The 17,819-nt window shown below is 31.6% G+C and overlaps 1 protein-coding gene across 1 annotated transcript; it reads left to right on the forward strand.

Moving 5' to 3' along the window:
* The first annotated feature begins 530 nt into the window (after nt 1-530).
* Nucleotides 531-1,487, forward strand: LOC108333581 (signaling peptide TAXIMIN 1). The gene is made up of 2 exons (XM_017569049.2): nt 531-841; nt 1,140-1,487. Exons 1-2 carry the CDS (start codon nt 732-734, stop codon nt 1,261-1,263), a joined length of 234 nt encoding a protein of 77 aa, XP_017424538.1. The 5' UTR covers nt 531-731; the 3' UTR covers nt 1,264-1,487.
* The last annotated feature ends 16,332 nt before the right edge of the window (nt 1,488-17,819 follow it).

A 17,819-nucleotide genomic window follows, 5' to 3' on the forward strand; every position in this document is an offset into this window, starting at 1 on the left:
TTGAAAAAAAATAACTAAATGTGAAATTTTAGTGAACTTCAAACTCCACTATTTTAACTGTTTAGAATATTTGTTAAGAAAAAAAGATAAAATTTAAATTTTGTTTTTATTTTTTTCATTTAAACAAATAATTTTATTCTAAAGTATTTTAAATTCATTAAATAAAGAAATTTTATTTTTTTTCGTTACTTAGTCTAAACCCAAAGTAAAAGATCAACAAATAAGTCCATATGACAATAAGTATATATAATTTTAACAGATTTTCCAACAAGATGTATAGCATCTTTGTGCTTTTGACTATATGGAATAGATATTTTTTAAATTACTGAAATGGATATTTTTTTATATTATTTTAATTTTAAAACTTATCATCTTTGAAAGCTAAAATGATTATTTATCCAAATTGAATACACGACTGATCATTACGAAATAAATCCTGTAAAGTTATAGTTTTTTATTGGTAGGAAAAAAACGGAATTCCTAAGCAAAATTGATATTTAGGAAATCCCTTATAAATAAGAAATTCCAGAAAAATATTTTGCTTCCTATTCTGGAAAACATGCTGTTCCTGGTATTAACAAACCAAAGATACTAGAATTGCCTTAACTTGAAGCCACCAAACGCGTGTGCGCGTGCGTCTCTCTTCCCTTCTTAATAACACCACCGTAAGCCTTTCACTTCTTCTTTCTCAGAGCAAAGGAAAAAGAAAACACGCAACAAAAAAAATCAATATGTGCAACTCAGATGGTGATTGCAGACCCTTGGGTTTTCTCTTGGGTCTCCCCTTCGCTTTTCTTGCTCTCATCGTCTCAATCGTTGGCCTCGTCATCTGGATCGTCGGGTAAGACCAATCATCACTTTTCTTCCTCAAATTATCAAATTAAATCTTATTTACTCACTTAATCTTTATTTTTGCATTGTTTTTACACTCGTTTTAATTTCTAAACCATAAAAAATACGTGTAAAAGAGTTCAAGATTGAAAAAAATTGAGATTAAATTACCTAAAATTAGTTATCATGTAATCTGAAATCGATTTGGTGAGTTGGGGTTGGTTTGATTTCTGATTCTGTGACATGGGTTTGGTCTGATTGAGTGAAACATTCATAAATGTTTAAACTTTGGTTCGCAATATTCTCAGGTTGTTGTTGACATGCATATGCCCCTGCTGCTTGTGTATAACGGTCATAGTGGAGTTGGCATTGGAATTGGTAAAGGCTCCACTCCATGTCATGGAGTGGTGCACCTCTCAGATCCCTTGTTAGCTTCTGGTTTCACCAATTCTATCATCAAGTTCTAGTCCTGCCTCTGTTCTTCATTAGTTTTTATTTCATCTGTCTTTTTGTGAGATTCGGGTAATCAACATGTAATATTGTTATTTTGCTTTTCTGGTTTTCTGCAAAATTAATAGTTCATACTTCATAGTAGAATTGTTGTTTCTTGTGCATATATCATTAGTTCTATAATCAACAATCTTTATTTTGGCTCACTTTTCTTTTTCATTTATATTGCGTATTATCTCTCTTTCTCTCTGTCTCTGTGTATACTTAAAGAGTATAAATACAGGTAGTGTGTGTCTTTCATCCACAGTTACGATATTGAACTTACAGAAATTATTGTTTTGGCTCATTTTGATCACTGAGGTTCAATCAATGATGTGAAAGATTGGGTAATGTCTTCTTTTCTATTTTATCCACCATCAAGGTTGTCCCTATCAACCATAATGTGTTTGTGACGCCAAAACAAAGAACTCTGTTTTAGCCCTTTTTGAATGAAGATTTCCTGGATGAAGAGTGTCACATATTCACACTCAACTTAAACTGTTACTGAATATATCCTAAATCAAATCCATGTTCAAAGATTTTTCCTTCAGATTATTTTAAAGTGTCTGCTTTATTTGAAACTTTATTTTTCCCTTTTCCAAACAAAATATGCTATAAACTAAACAGACAAACTCGACCTTTAGTTCTTTACAGTCTGTGACTATGCTTTTGATAATTTAAAATCAAATACATGATGCTTCCCTCCCAGTTAGGTTGCTTTTTCATTTCATGTCACAACTTAAAAAATGTTTTCTTATGGACGCGAAATTCAACATTCAATATTTGGGTTCATCCCTGAGGAATTACAATGGCTTGATAGTTATAATGTTTTCTTTTTGCCTTTGTATATCCACAAAATACAATCTGCTTTTTAACTTTGTCTTTTTTTCAGTCTATTAAACTAAAAGTTAATCTCACTCTAGATGTTGATTGTCTCAAATTTATCAAAAGTTTTTAACACGAAAGAAGTTGAAAATGAATAACAGCCACCAAAGCCTAACAGATTAGTAGAAAGGTGAGTTCCCAAAGAATTTTACTTTGTATGAATGCTAATAGTTGAATTTTAATTACTTAGTACAGTTTAACCAGTAATATAGAAGAGTTCAAGTATTAAGTATATACTTACTGGTAACAATCTATTCAATTTAAATAGAACTCTTTCAATGAACTAACTATGCTTATGATTTATAGCAAAGCAATTCTTGAAACATAGTATACTAATTTCCAATGAAGACAATTATTGATGAAAATCACTGATGGGTCAACACTGAAAAACCACCCTTCAACTGCAGCCAAATACAAGGCAAAACAACTACATAAGACATGATGGGTCAACACCGAAAAACCACCCTTTAGATTATTAATTGGATGACTAACATTAGGAAAATTAATTTCGCATTAGAGAGTCGATAAATAAATTATTTTATTTATGTTTCTAAGTTATTTAGTTAAAACTTCAACTTTCACATAATTAATAATTAAATCAAGTTGAAACTTTGATATATAGTTTTTAAGACATTAATTCACTTTGATATCTCGAATTATTAATTGAGTGTCTGTATTTAGATAAATTAGTTTCACATTTTGAGGGACCTGATAGTTCTGTCTTTAAGCCATCATCTCAAGTAAAATTAAGATTCACACCTTATTAACCAACAGATCGAACTACACATTTTATTTATTTTGATCGGTTGGATCTTTACTTAGAGGCTTGTAGTTAGAACAATTTTCTACGTAATATTGCATTAGATTAAGTGGTTGGTAACCTTGACCTTTGTTATTTCTTTAGTTCATAACTTTTTTCTGTTATCCAATTAAGTTGATTATTTTTGCATTGCATTACTCATTCAATTATATTTAAGTCGAATGTTGAGTCGATACAGTTCACTAAGAGTTGGTTGGGAAAGATAATGTTCTTTGGTCGTACTTTGTAAAATCGGGTTTGTACCTTATATCAGTATTAAATGTTGTTTTCCTTAATGAATAAACATTTTGAATTTTTTTTTCCTGTGACACTTCGAGAAGAAGTGTTACACTTATTGGTATTTGAGCAATAGTTTCCAAAATTTTTGAGACTTTTGGGAAGTGAGCAAGTTAACTTTTGTAATGTGACTCTTTGACTTGGTTATGTAGTAATGGGTTTATGATGCATTCTCTTTTAGCATGAAATGTGCTGTCTTGTGGTTGATTTATATTCTTTTGATTTGCGTGGTAGAACATGACACGCCAATCTAACACCCAAGGTCAGACACCCTTAGTTGATGACTTCGGTCGAGCTGTTGAGAAACTTGTTAACGCATTGGAGTAGCAACATACCACTTAGGCACCTAGAAGTCATTTTGGTTTGTTTGATTAATTGAGGCAAGACCCACCTAAGTTCGATGGAAAGGCCATTTTGGACAAAGCGGAATTGTGGATTAAAGGGAATGAAATTTTTTTTCGAGTACTTGACTACTTAAAAGAGCAGAAGCTAGCCTACTCATCTTTCCTTTTGGAAGATGAAGCTAAGTATTGGTGGGACGACATGCAACAGTTGATGGAGACTCGCGGTGAGGTCATCACTTGGAGAATTTTCAAGACAAGGTTTTTGGAAAAATATTTTTCGAATAACGTCAAGATTGAAAGAGAGGTTGAGTTTTTGGCCCTCTGTTAGGGGGATATAATGGAAGCAGGTAGGAGGACTATGAGAGGGGTTAAAGTGGCAATTTGTTACGGGGATTAAAAGACATAATAAAATTAATTAATGGCATTAGAATACTTGTGTGTATTGAATTCTAATTATGTATGTTTGAATTATATAAGGTGAGTGTGTTTTGATGATTATATGTTATGGTTCGCTCACATTTGCTTGTTTGTATTGGTGTTTGTGTGATGATGGTATAACTCGTGTTGTTATACGGGAGTAGTTGATTTTACAGATAGAGTTGATCATGCATAAAGTTAAGAGACTTGCAAAGATAATCAAAGTTTAGGATTTTGTAAAAATTATGATTTGAATAATTTGAAGATGTATTATTAAGTTATCTGTCAGAACTTATAACTGGTTTTTAATGAAGTTTATATCTCTTTAGTTTAAAATAGTCATTTTAAGAATCTCATGCAACCCCTGAAATGGGTGTTACATGTATCAGGGAAGTTATGAGGTTGAATGGGGTGCCGACAAGCATTATTTCGAATTGTGATCCAAGGTTTACATCAAGGTTTTGGAAGTCATTGCAGGAAGCTTTGGGAACGCATTTACGGATGAACTCAACTTATCATCTTTGGACAGATGGACAGTCTAAAAGGACTATTCAATCCTTGAAAGATTTGTTAATATATTGCACTTTGGATCATCTCGGTCATTGGAATGATGTTTTACTGTTGGTAGAATTCACCTACAATAATAACTATCATTCTAGCATTGGAATGACACTATATGAAGCTTTGTATGGAAGAAGATGTCGAACACCTCTATGTTGGTATCAAGATGGTGAAACGATTATAGTGGATTCTGAGTTGTTACAACAAACCACAAAAAAAGATTAAATATGTCCAAGATTGTATGCAAGTAACTTAGAGTAGACAAAAATCTTATGTTGATAAGAGGATAAGACCTCTGAATTTTGAGGCAAGAGATCATGTGTTTCTTCAGGTAACGCAAATGACAGGAGTAGGAAGAGCTATCAGATCAAAGAAGTTGTTTCCTAAGTTTCTCGGACCATATCAAATCATCAAGAGGATAGGACCAGTGACGTATGAGATAGAATTACTGTCATTTTTGGAAAACCTACACAATGTGTTTCACGCATCTCAATAAAGGAAGTACGTGTCGAGTCCAGACCACGTGCTTGAAGCTGATGACATTCAAGTTAGAGAAGATCTATCTTTGAATGTTAGACTTGTGCAGATTTGAGACAATCAGACCAAGTGACTTCGAGGGAAGGATATCAATACAATGAAGGTATTATGTGATGAAAAGACTCGGGAGATCACTTGGGAATTAAAAGAGGATATGAGGAAAGCTTACCCATATCTGTTAAAGACCACAATTTTCGAAGATATAAACTTTTGTTGTTGTGGAGAATGTAAGACCCAAGATAAATAAGGAAAATGAGATCTTGTCATGAGTGATGTGTAACTCTATTGGTAAGAATTTCTTGTATGATAGGTGTCGCAACCAGGATTGCAACGAGTAGACGACAAAACATTTAAAAGAAATAAATAAAGCTTTGAAAATCAAAGTTTGGAGTCACCACTATAGTTTATTCTGGACAATTACGGAAAAACCATAAAATAAGGTTTGGTCTACGAAATAATAGAGTTTTGAATCCGGGAGTCGGTTACGCATAGGGAAGGTATTAACACCCTATAACGCCTATCCAAAGTCAGTACTTTTAATTAAATATGCAAAGATAACAAAATGGTTATTTTCCCCAAAAATAACAATGCAAGACAAAATAGGAAACAATTTTTTTTTATTTTTTAGGAAAGTTCGACAAGGATTAACCCCGCTCTTATGTATTCTCATGTAGGAAATCAAGGATACGTAGTTCTTTTGAAATTATGTTTGGAAATTGTTTGGGAATGATTTGGGAAATTTTGAATTTTTGGAAAGTAAATTTTGGATTTTTGGGAAGTGAACTCCAATAAAGATTGTCCTGCTCCTATGTATCTCCACTCTTGATGGAGAATCAACGATTACATAGTTCTTGCTTCGTCGTCATTTGGAAAAGATTTGTATTTTTAATTTTTGGAGATTTTATTATTTTTTTGGTATTTTGAAATTATTTTGAAGACAAACATTGTCATGATGTAATCTAAAAGTTGGACACAAAACAAGTGGAGGATAAAAATGTGGAGGATAAAAATATTTTGGTGGTTTTTGAAAAAAATTGTATTTTTTATGATTTTGACTTAATTATGAAAAATTAAGATGGCACAAAGAATCACACAAGTATTTACTTATTTGCAAGAAACTATTTTTAAATATTTTTATTTAATTATCAAACAAATTTGAAACTTAACATGATATAAATATTTTTAATTATTATGAAAATTTGAATTATAAAACAAATTCGAGACTTGACATGACAATCAAATTGTAAAAAGAATGACAATCAAATTGTAAAAAGAATGACAATCAAACTGTAAAAAGAATAGACAATCAAATTGTAAAAAGAATAATTATCAATTAAGTTCGAGACTTACATAATTATCAATATTTTTAATTATTATAAAAATCTAATTCGAGCCTTAACCTGATAAGAAAAAATAATTAAAAAGTTCTAAAATTAACAAGATTCACAACGTTAATGACCAAATGAACTATAAAGAGTATGTACGGTAAGCAAATAAGATGTGTATGCATGTGTGCAATTAAAACGTTTCTGCATACGAATAATTAATGTGTGTGCGTGTGAATAATTAAAATATATATGCATGTGAACAATTAAAATGTAACAAACAAAATCAAACTATGACAAAAGAAAATAATAAATAAAAATAAAATCCAAAAAATAATAGGCGAAAACAGAAAAAACCAGAGTGCAGGATGTGTTTGGTCCAACTAATGAAAACTGTGGTGCAGAGACTGAAATCCGGGGTGCACAAAGAATTGGGTTCAACACTTTCATTCTCACAGCTTCAGCCTTTCATTTCCTCTATTGCCGAATGTTTCATTGATAACTTTTTCCACGAAACTCCAAGCATAATGAAACTTTTTTTCATAAAATGTAGACTCAGAAAGTTTTCATTTGAATACTCGCATATTTTTTTGACCTCTAGACTAGATGCAGTTTAAACTCGAAATCCGGTTTTGAAATTTCGTTTTTGGCACCGACCTTTGGTCATTGTTTTGATCATATCTTTTTTCAAAGAATTCCAAATGCGATGAAATATTTTGGGTTAGAATCTAGACTCAAATGACTTTCATTTGATTACTCACCCTCTGATTTGTACAATGCAAATTATTTCCTTTAGCTATTGCAACTGTAGTTTTTCTCTTTATATCCTTCCATAAACGTAATTCTCCTCTATCTACATGGTTTTCACTATTTCTTATCTTCCACCTTCTATAAACGTAATTCTCCTCCATCCACATGGATTGCACTTTTTCTTATTTTCCACCATGGGGCCTTTTGGTTTTTAGCAGCACACCTAACTTTCCTTTGTGCAACCAAGTGAAACAAAAACATATCAAAAACATATCAAAAACATGGAAATGAAACTACGGAAGACATGAAACTTAAAATACGAAAAGTGGTACCATGCCTAAGGCTGGGCATAGTTAATGTAATTGTACTGAACTTTAGTTTATCTATACTTTTTTATACTATAAAAACTAAACTACTTATACTAAAAATTAAATTATATCAGTTTTTAGTTCAGTTCAAAGAAACTGAACTTTTACATTTGTAGTTCAGTTAACTTTATAAACTGAACCGTGAACACGAGTTATTAGTAAAGACTATGTCAGCACGTGTATTTTTTCTGTTGTAACTGACCCTATAAGCTAGTTGACATTTTTTTGTGGTGATTCAATAACTATCTTCAATTATTATCTATACATTATGTATAAATTAAAATTTGTATTATGTATACAAATGTATAAAGAGATATAACATTTTTATACATATTTTGCATATTTTATTTAATCTTATAATTATAATTTTGAATTATTACCTGACAATCTAATTTTCATCTAGTCTTCGATTTAGTTTTTTAACATGACAACATAAATTGTTCAATATTGATTATTTAATCATTATCCATTATTTATTATTTAATCTCATAATTATTATTTTTATTTTATTAAAAAATAAAAATTGACATGAAATTATTCTTGATTATAAATATTGTGAATATTTTGTATTATATGGTATCATAGTTAAAAATAAAAGCGTTATATATATATATATATATATATATATATATATATATATATATTCAAATTATTTAAAAATTTAGTTTTATGATTAAACTAAATTATATATCTAATTTGTCTTTATAATTTATGATATAAAACAAAATGAAAGATTCTGAGTCAAATATAATTTAAAAGATTAAATATATTTTATATTTTGTAAGAATAATTTATCATTAAACTAAATATATTTTTTCTTTGGGAGTTAGACTTGAAGAAAGAAAATTAGGAAAAAGAATAAAAACATAAAGGAAAACCAAAAATAAATAAAATTTATTAGAATTATATGTTAATTTTAATTATTTATTTATAGAAAATGTTATAAAGTTATTTAATTTTATTTATATAATAAGGTTTGAAATAAATCTGAAGTATTTTTTGGAGGTTTAAGAGTAAACTTTCTAAATAAAACAAACTTCCAATAATCTATTCTTGAAATTACATTAAGTTCTGATAAATGATTTTTTTTAAATATGAATTTTTTTAATAGATAACATGTAAAAATAGAAATAATATTTTATATGATTGGTATAAAGTCTAAGAATATATAACTTATCTTAAAGACAAAAACAAAAGAACAATATTTAAAACTCAAAATAAAATATTTTCCGTAAAAGCAACGAAAAAATAATGAGTTTTATAAAACTGATTTACAGTGATAATCTTGAAAGGATTTGATTACTAGTTAATTGATATAAGTGTAGTTTTTTATAACTGAACTGTTAAACAATACATTTTATATATATAGTATATGTAGTTCAATTTTTTTTAATTTATTAAAAAATAGTTAATTATAATTTATTATAGTTTATTATAGTTTAGTTAGTTACGCTCAACCCTAACCATGCCACTAAAGGCAAGGCAAGGTTTAGCCTATATATTAGTTGAAGCAAACGAGGGTGGAGGCAAAAAGAGTCATTCACTTGAAATATTGCGTGAGAGAAAAGAGCATGGAAAATTTATAGTCCGTAAGCGGAGAGCTACTGGGCACAAAGGAAAAAAAAATATTTTTGATTAAGAAAATACCAAAAACCAGGTAAGGCGAGCTAACTCTTTTCTTTGTGTATGATAATTGTATATTTTAGGATCATGATTTTCATTATATGAGATATGAGTATGTTGTATTTTAGTAATGGTATCTATTTGTCTACTTCTGTGAGTTTTGGTTTTCTTAACTATGTTTTCATTGTTTTTTATTTTTCAAGTTATCTCGATAAAACCTCAATTCTCACCTAGTTAACCGTTATATCAACTTGAAATTTTGATATAATTGGACAACTGACATTAGAGAAATTAATTTCTCATTTTGAAGGGAGCTAATAATGGCTTTATTTATGTTTCTAAGTTGTCTCGGTAGAACTTCAATTCTCATATAATTAACCATTAGATTATGCTGAAACTTTAATATATGATTTTTAAGATATATTAATTCACTTTGACCGCTCAGATTATTTATTGAATGTCTGAGCTTAGAGAAATTAGTTCTGCATTTTGAGGGACCTGATCACCACCTTAGTTTTGTCTCACCTCATTGATCAAACTATAATTTTTATTGTAGATTTTAGATATATTGTTATTTATTTTGATATGTGGGATGTTTAACTAGAGACATGTTGTTAGAATAATTTTCTATGTAATATTCTAATAATTTAAGTAGTTAATAACTTCCTTTATCGTTTGTTTAGTGTATAATTTTTTCAATAATTATCCAATTAAGTTAATTCTTTTTGTATTGCATTATTCAATTATATTTAAGTTGAATGTTGAGTCGATACACTTTATTACATTGAAAAAGACAAGTGTCATCTAATCCTACCTTGTAAAATCGAATTTATACCTTATATTAGTATTGGATATTATTTTCCTTAAGTAATAAACGTTTTGAAATTTTTTTTCTGCGACGTCTTATAACAAATTAAAAATGAGCTTTCTTAGAAATAAAAAGTAATATAGGTAACAACTCAAAAAACGATTGAAGACGTAGCTTCACATAACTCTAGTTAAACAAGAAAAACCTACCTTTAAAATATAGGTTTACGTAGGATGAGGACTTCTATGTTGGTGGCATTTTTTCTCTAAAAATGGTTTTGGTGAAATCATACGCCAGCTTATAATTTTGACAAACTGGCCAAAATTTCAAGAACAATTTTCATTCTTGTAATTCTCTATTTTTTTCAACTGTAATAGCAAGATACAGATTGATTAGATATCTATAGCCCGTTTAGATGAGTATTAAAACAAATTATTAAAATATTACTGAGTTAGGACTGGAATCCAAATAACACAAATTTATACTGTACTCACTTATTAAATTAAGTTTGTTTGTGATATAAGATTTTTTTTTTTCATTTACTTACAAATGAGATCAAATTCTAAAACCAAATTTGCATTTAAGTATTTTGAAATTCAAAAAATGGATATGAATAATTTTGAAAAAATAGTGAGAATATTTTTTTCCTATAATTTTTTTCCACATATTTTGTCATTTTATCGAGATTTTTCAATTTTTGTGACAATCATTAATAAATTTATCAAACTTTATTTGTGTTGTCTTTTATTTTATTTTTTTCAGGTTTCTTCATTGTTGTTTTCAAAGGTCAATTTTTAATTTATTTGAATATTTGGTTCAAAAGTTCTAAAATTTGGTTTCAATTATATTTGGAATCATATAATTTAGTATTCAAGTTATGATTCGAGTTGTAGAATAATAGTGTATAGTATTTATTTGTGGTATTCTTCATCATATTATTATGTACCATATTACCATTCACGACGTATATTTCATTGTGTATTATTCATCATACATATTGTTCATCTGAAGTACTGTTAAACTTTTATAATTTTTTTCTTCAAATTTACTATGCTTTATTCACATTTTTTTTTTAATTTAAATTTACGGTCTTTCAACTACATAAAATTCTAACAATAGTAAAAAAAATTTACGACAGTTAGCGCAATTTAAAATTAAATATTACTCATCTATCCAGTGAATATAATATTTGTATAATGAGTCTTATATATTATAGTGGAACTATGTAAGAATTCTTGAAGAAAAATAAAATATAGGTTTAATACCTATTTTGGTCCCTCTTTTTGTATAGGGTCTGTTCAAAATTGTCCTCTTTTTTTTTGAAAAGTTCACTAACATTCTACTTCTCGCAAAAACGATGCATGTTAGTCCTTTTTTTGTTATGGTCTTAAAAAGACTAACGACACAGCTGCCCAGCTGGCAAAAAACTGATGACTTACAGTTTTGGTTGACGTGTTAAATTGAATTGCTGATTCATCCTAAAAGCAAAGGGATTCATGGTTGTTTTTCCCAAATTTAAAAGCAAAGTTAGGGTTGTTGGTGATTCGTGCTACATTTGTTCTCAAATCTAAAAGCAAAGGTTAGGATTGTTGGAGATTCGTGCTACTGTTGGTCTGAAATTTAAAAGTAAAGGGTTAGGGTTAGGGATGACTTCATCACAAAGTTGTTCTTCCTGTTTGAAGACAACGTCCAAAGGATTTTCACAATCCTCACACGGTGCTGTTTCGAGGGGAGTTGAGATAACCCCTATTTACCACTGTGGTGATATTGTTGTAATGAAAGTTTCCAGAACTTCAAGAAATGCTGGGAGGAAATTTTGGGGATGTCGTCATTACAAGGTGTTTTGAATACCGTAGTAACTTTTATGTGTATTGGATTTTATGTGTTTTAACATGTTTGTGTTCTTGGTGAATAATAGGGTGGATTTTCAAATGGGATGTCATGTAATTTTTTCAAGTGGTGTTCTGAGGACAACGCTAATGATAGAGATGGTATAATTGTGAGACAAAGCAACAGGATATGTGATATGGAAAATAATGTCAAAGAGTTGCAGAGAAGGATAAAGTTCTTAGTTGGAGTTGTGTTTGCTGTTATTGTGTTGAACATTATGACATTGTGGCTGTGTTTAGCTTGATCTTAGGTGTGCAATGTGCAATGTATGTTTTGTTCATGTAATGGCTTAGGTGTTTAGCTTCATGTTTTGTTGATGTAATATCAGTTGGTGTTGTAATATGAGTGAACAATATGAGTTCGTGCAATAAAGTTCGTTTAAGTCCCCCTACGTTTTAAAAATGTTAAATGTGGTCTCTCTTTCCTTTAAAAATTGTTCAAGATGGTCCCTCTTTTCTTTACAAATTGTTCAAGGTGGTCCCTTACGTATATGAGTGTAATACATATTAAGGATACCTGGCAAAAAACAGATATAATTACATAATATCACTACTTCCAAATATCACAACATAATATCACTACAACTATAATAACATATTTAATTAAAGTGCTTAATAGCACTACAAAATTCAAGTGCTTAATAAGAGTACAACATACATAATTAAAGTGCTTAATAAGAATTCAACATACACAATTAAAGTACTTAATAAGAGTACAAAATACATCCAAATTTTCAGTTAAATATATGGATCTTTTCTTCTAATATTTAACTTTTTCCTTCCTATTGGCTGAGTTAAATCTCGGATGGAATATTGACTTGGTTGTGGTGGGTGAGGAGATTGGGGACTTGATGGCTGTGAAGGTGCAAGGGGTTGTGAACTTTGTGTCTGTGCTGGTTCTGTTGGTTCTATGATGGCTGGACGTAAAGGGAACACTTTTTTGTTGTGCCCCACTTCACGGCAGATGCTACATTTCTTTCGCTGCCCACCAACACTCATTTGGGTCCCATCCTTCGTTAGCTCCCATGGCTCCATTCTTCTTTTTTTCTTTGGTCTCCCATGCATGTTCCTCTTAAGTGGTGGCAGTACATCAGGAGAACTAGTTTTTTCCCATAGGAGGTGGCCATTCACAGGATAGATAATGGACGCATATGCCTCTTCATATGTGGATTTCCTGAACCAAATTGGTATAAAAGTTTCTGGATCTACATTTGAATAGTTCATTGATGCAACTGCATGACAACATGGGATGCCACTGATCATCCACTTCCTGCAGCTACATTCTTCATTATCCAGGTCTACTGTGAACTTGTTCCCAATGACTGAAACTTGCCTAACCTAAAAAATCCTTCTTGCAGACCAGCTGAATAAATGAACATAAATAAGACACATCAACAATTGGATATGAACATAAATAAGGCACAAGAACAATATTACCTTGGGATCCAATATCTTGACAAATTACATTCCTTCATAAGTCTCTTATTGATCTTTGGACATACATCGAAATCCATAGATGCCACCTTCGTTCTGTTCATGACCCATCTTTTCATCAAATACAGTCTAATATCGTCCAGCATGGTTATAATGGGTTTTGCTCTGGACTGAACAAGAACACTGTTGAAACCTTCACTGATGTTGTTATCCAGAGTATCACACATTGCTTGAGTTCTGAACCTACTTCTTGACCAATACCTATTGCACAAGAATGAAGAAAATTGGTTACCAAACATGAGTAATGCAGAATCTTTGTGCATGTAAGGGAAAGAATGTACCTTGGGGGAATGGCTATGAGGTATTTATATGCTTCTTCATTCACTGCTCTGATATTCAACATCTTTCTCTCCCAAGCTTGGGGGTATGTGCTTGTGGCAGCCCTCCACATCAAATTCTTCAATATTTGACCAGAAAATCTTTTCCTAAAGTTAACATAAAGGTGCCTGATGCAGAATCTTTGTTCTGCCCTAGGCAAAAGCTCTTGGATAACTGGCACCAACCCCTGCCAACATCAATTTTTTAATCAAACACAAATGATTAATAAAGTATGAATAATAAAATAATTTAAGTAGTACATGTACCTTTTACTGGGCAGACATCCACGTGCACGCCCCACAAACTTCATTGCCCCCAAGGTCTTCAACCAATAATTGCAAAAACCAAGATCAACTATCTTTATTTTCGACTTCAACTACTACATATGCAAGGGGTAGCATTTGCTCATTTGGATCCCTCCCAACATTAGTAAGCAGCTCTCCCTTATAAAGGCCTTTCAAAAAACACCCATCTAAACAGATGATGGGCCTACAACTAATAAAATTGCCCTTACATGCTTTAAGCAAACATAACATCTCTCGAATATGGACTGACCATTATCACTGTTCACTTTAACCTTAACCGTTGACCCTGGGTTACTTCTCAATACCTCATGTGCGTAGTCATAAATCCTTCGAAATTGTTCTTTAAAATCCCCTTCACGTTGACTTGATGCCATTAACTTCGCCCTTCTTGCTTTAGAAATTGATACATTGGTGTTCCATTTTCTTAATGCTTTAGTACGTATGTCTTGGACCCTTATACTAGGATTCTCATGTAAAGACTTATCTATTTCATGACTCAACCACTTATTATTCATCATTTTAATGTTCAGTTGCCTACTGCAAGAATGAACATCAACAATCTTCCTTAACTGCCAAATCTTGCGTGATGGAAAATACCCACAGTAAGCCACCCATGGACACTTTTTTTGTCCACCCATGCATCTCACCCTTACCCTACGGTTATCATTTTTTACAAACTTAAGAGCCCTCCCAGCATGAATAGCATAGCTTCTAATGGCTTCCTTAAACTCATCCTTATCAATAAATATAGTACCAAGTTCCCACTTGTAATCTGACATTGACTTCTCTTTCCCAAATGTAGGAAAGGGACCTTTACTTGGTCTGTCCTTAGTGTCATCCTCCTCACTTCCACTATTATCTGGAGTTAACAACACATCTGACTCTCATTCATCATCTGACAACCTCCTACCATGTCCTGGTGCTTCGTTATCACTGTCTTCCATCCTGTATTCTGAATCACTATTGTCCAAACCAATACCCAAATCACCTACCTCCTCCAAGTTCTCTTCACCAATAATATGTGCTTCATCCTCAGTATCCACTTCCACTTCTTCCTCACTGTGCAGTTCTACTTCTTCCTCACTCCACCCAGTTCCTCCACCTCCACTAAAGCCACTCCCTGCACCTCCACTTCAACCACTTGCTCCACCCCTAGTACACCATCCTGCTCCACCTCCACGCTGCCCTCTGTGTCAACCTGCACTCCATCATCTCTCTCCAAGTCACGACCACAGTCAAGAGGACCTTCCTTAACCTCCTGTTGCACTTCAACAGGACCTTCTACACCAACCTCAACCCCACTACCCTCACCACTCTCTGCAGGCCCTTGGCAAAGGTAAAGAATTTCATTCTCATTTTCTACAACCACTACTTTGCTCACTTTATGTACAACATATAAGTTGACTTTCCCCAACAATTTTCCCACATTCATCATGTTCAAAGCTCCTTTATCGTCATATAGCTTATATAAAACATGTTCAATATCGTAATATAACTCATGTACTTCAATGTAACCCAAATCTTTAAGTGAACCTACTACTCCAAAATAGCTCCATGTATCAGGGTCAATGTCCCAATAACATATCTCCCCACCTATATAATTAAAGGGCACTTCCTTTATCAAGGTCCCACCGTGGTGAACCACTACCTCAAACCTATCGTTAGACATCCCTACACTGCAAATGGAAAAGGGGGACCACTCATTAACTTAAATTAACACCATGGGACCAATTTCAACACCCAACGCCAGTACTTTTTCCATAACCCCACCCCCCCCCCCCCCCCCACGTCACACATATAATCATATTTTAACCCATTCCACCCATTACAAAACTTATACAAAATCCACCAAGACAACAACATAAGTAAGAACAGTAATGCGATCAATAACTATAACAACAACATAAGAACAGTAATGTGATCACTAACCTCACTGCCACTGACGAACGAACCACGAACTTGATTTCACCAATAATCAAAATCTGCACTCTTGGAAAGCTGATTGTTGAACCCTAAATTGCCCCGAAATCGCGAGTTGATTTTACCCCAAATGTAATTAGTTAATCCTAAAATTATTTTTAATCCTATCTTTTAAATTAATTTAAATCATTTTAAATCATTTTAAATTATTTTATTTTAACACATATAATGAAGTCATAGTGCCACCTCAACCAAAACTGTACAACTCGTCAATTTTTTGTCAGCTGGGTAGTTGTGTCATTAGTCTTTTTTAACGCCGTAACCAAAAAGGACTAACGTGCATCGTTTTTGCGAGAATTAAGATGTTAGTAAACTTTTCAAAAAAAAGAAGAACAACTTTGAACAGACCCTATAAAAAGAGGAACAAAATAGGTATTAAACCTAAAATATAACTTTGTTGGATTAGACTAGTAAAAAATCAAACGTATCTCAACTTCAGTTATTACACTTGTACAAAATTATATTCATCCCGTGAGTTATTGCTCTCAAAAGTTGTTTTTAAAAGATATTTTGTAAAAATCTTTTAAAGCATTTTTGAATCTCTATTGTTCAACTTCCTTTTAGAGTTGATTTTTTTTCTTCAAGCTTCATAGTATTTATGAAGTTCTTATAGTAAGCTGTAACACATGCTGAAAAGGTAGAAAAGTCCAGTGCTAATACAACTCACCAAAGAGTGAGAAACGGTACAAGAAGTAAAATAACTAACTCCAGGTTGGAGGATTTCTATTGGTCTAAGGCATAATTTTATATTCAGTGGTCTAGGGAGAAAGAGAGTTAGTTGGACATTCTGTTTTGTTTTCTTTCTCTGCAAAAGTTGTTCTCTGATATAATTTTTCATGCTCTCTTTTGGACATTGCTCTGATAGCGATCGGAATTATTCGTAGAACTTTCCAGTTTTCGTAATAATATCTTCAGAGTATTCCTTCACCTCCGTATTCCTTTACTTGGTGCATTTTGGGTATCAAATTTTATGCTATATCAGTACTGTGATATCAGTACTGTTACATAAGCTTGTTTGTAATGTCTGGTGTAACATCCGAAAAAAAAACTAATAATATGTAATTTTCGACAAAGTGATGCTTGAGGTTCATATAATTGTCTGTAATTAGATTCCTTTGTTTGTATCATATGTCGGAAAATGTTATAATGTAAAGTGGAAGAATTTGTATCTCCTATGGTTATGGCCAACAATAATGCTAAGTTCATAGGACCTCACCAACTATATCACAGAGATTTGGTGGGTATATTATAAGTTTAAGAATTTTTTTCTCTTGCACATTCGAACGTGCAGTCAATGTGGCTATTGTTTATTTTGTCAGACAAAAACAGTGTACAAAGGAAGAGCTTATCATCATGTTTGAACAAGCAGTAATAGTAACGTCAACATAACGAAATTAATCTGGACGGAAATTTTAAATAATCATTTTATTAATATTTGTCTTGATATCAAATCATCTTAAAACTGCTTGTGCTTATTTCCAAAAGATTACTATACTATAAATGACTAACAAACAAGAGTTCTAACCACACACACCTTGCTATAACAAGAATTATCATCACATCTACTTCGTTAAGCATTGACCTTAGGATGATATAGTTAAATACTATGGTATGAATTATTAGATAAGATTGAATTTTGAGATCACGGTTGGTTCATAATGATAACATTATTATGTTCCATTTCTAATGAATCTTCAACTATACATTACAGCTTTTAATATAGTGTACACATTGTGAAATAATAACTTATTTATTTAATATTTTGTATAATTAAGAGAATTTCACGTGAGTGGTTTTTG

The sequence above is a fragment of the Vigna angularis genome, chromosome 11, assembly GCF_016808095.1.
Source record: "Vigna angularis cultivar LongXiaoDou No.4 chromosome 11, ASM1680809v1, whole genome shotgun sequence".
NCBI lineage: Eukaryota > Viridiplantae > Streptophyta > Magnoliopsida > Fabales > Fabaceae > Vigna > Vigna angularis.

Coding starts and splice junctions, on each gene's coding strand:
- LOC108333581 (XM_017569049.2), top strand. CDS start 732: ATGTGCAACTCAGATGGTGATTGCAGACCCTTGGGTTTTCTCTTGGGT. Junction 842..1,139: donor CTCGTCATCTGGATCGTCGG/GTAAGACCAATC, acceptor CAATATTCTCAG/GTTGTTGTTGACATGCATAT.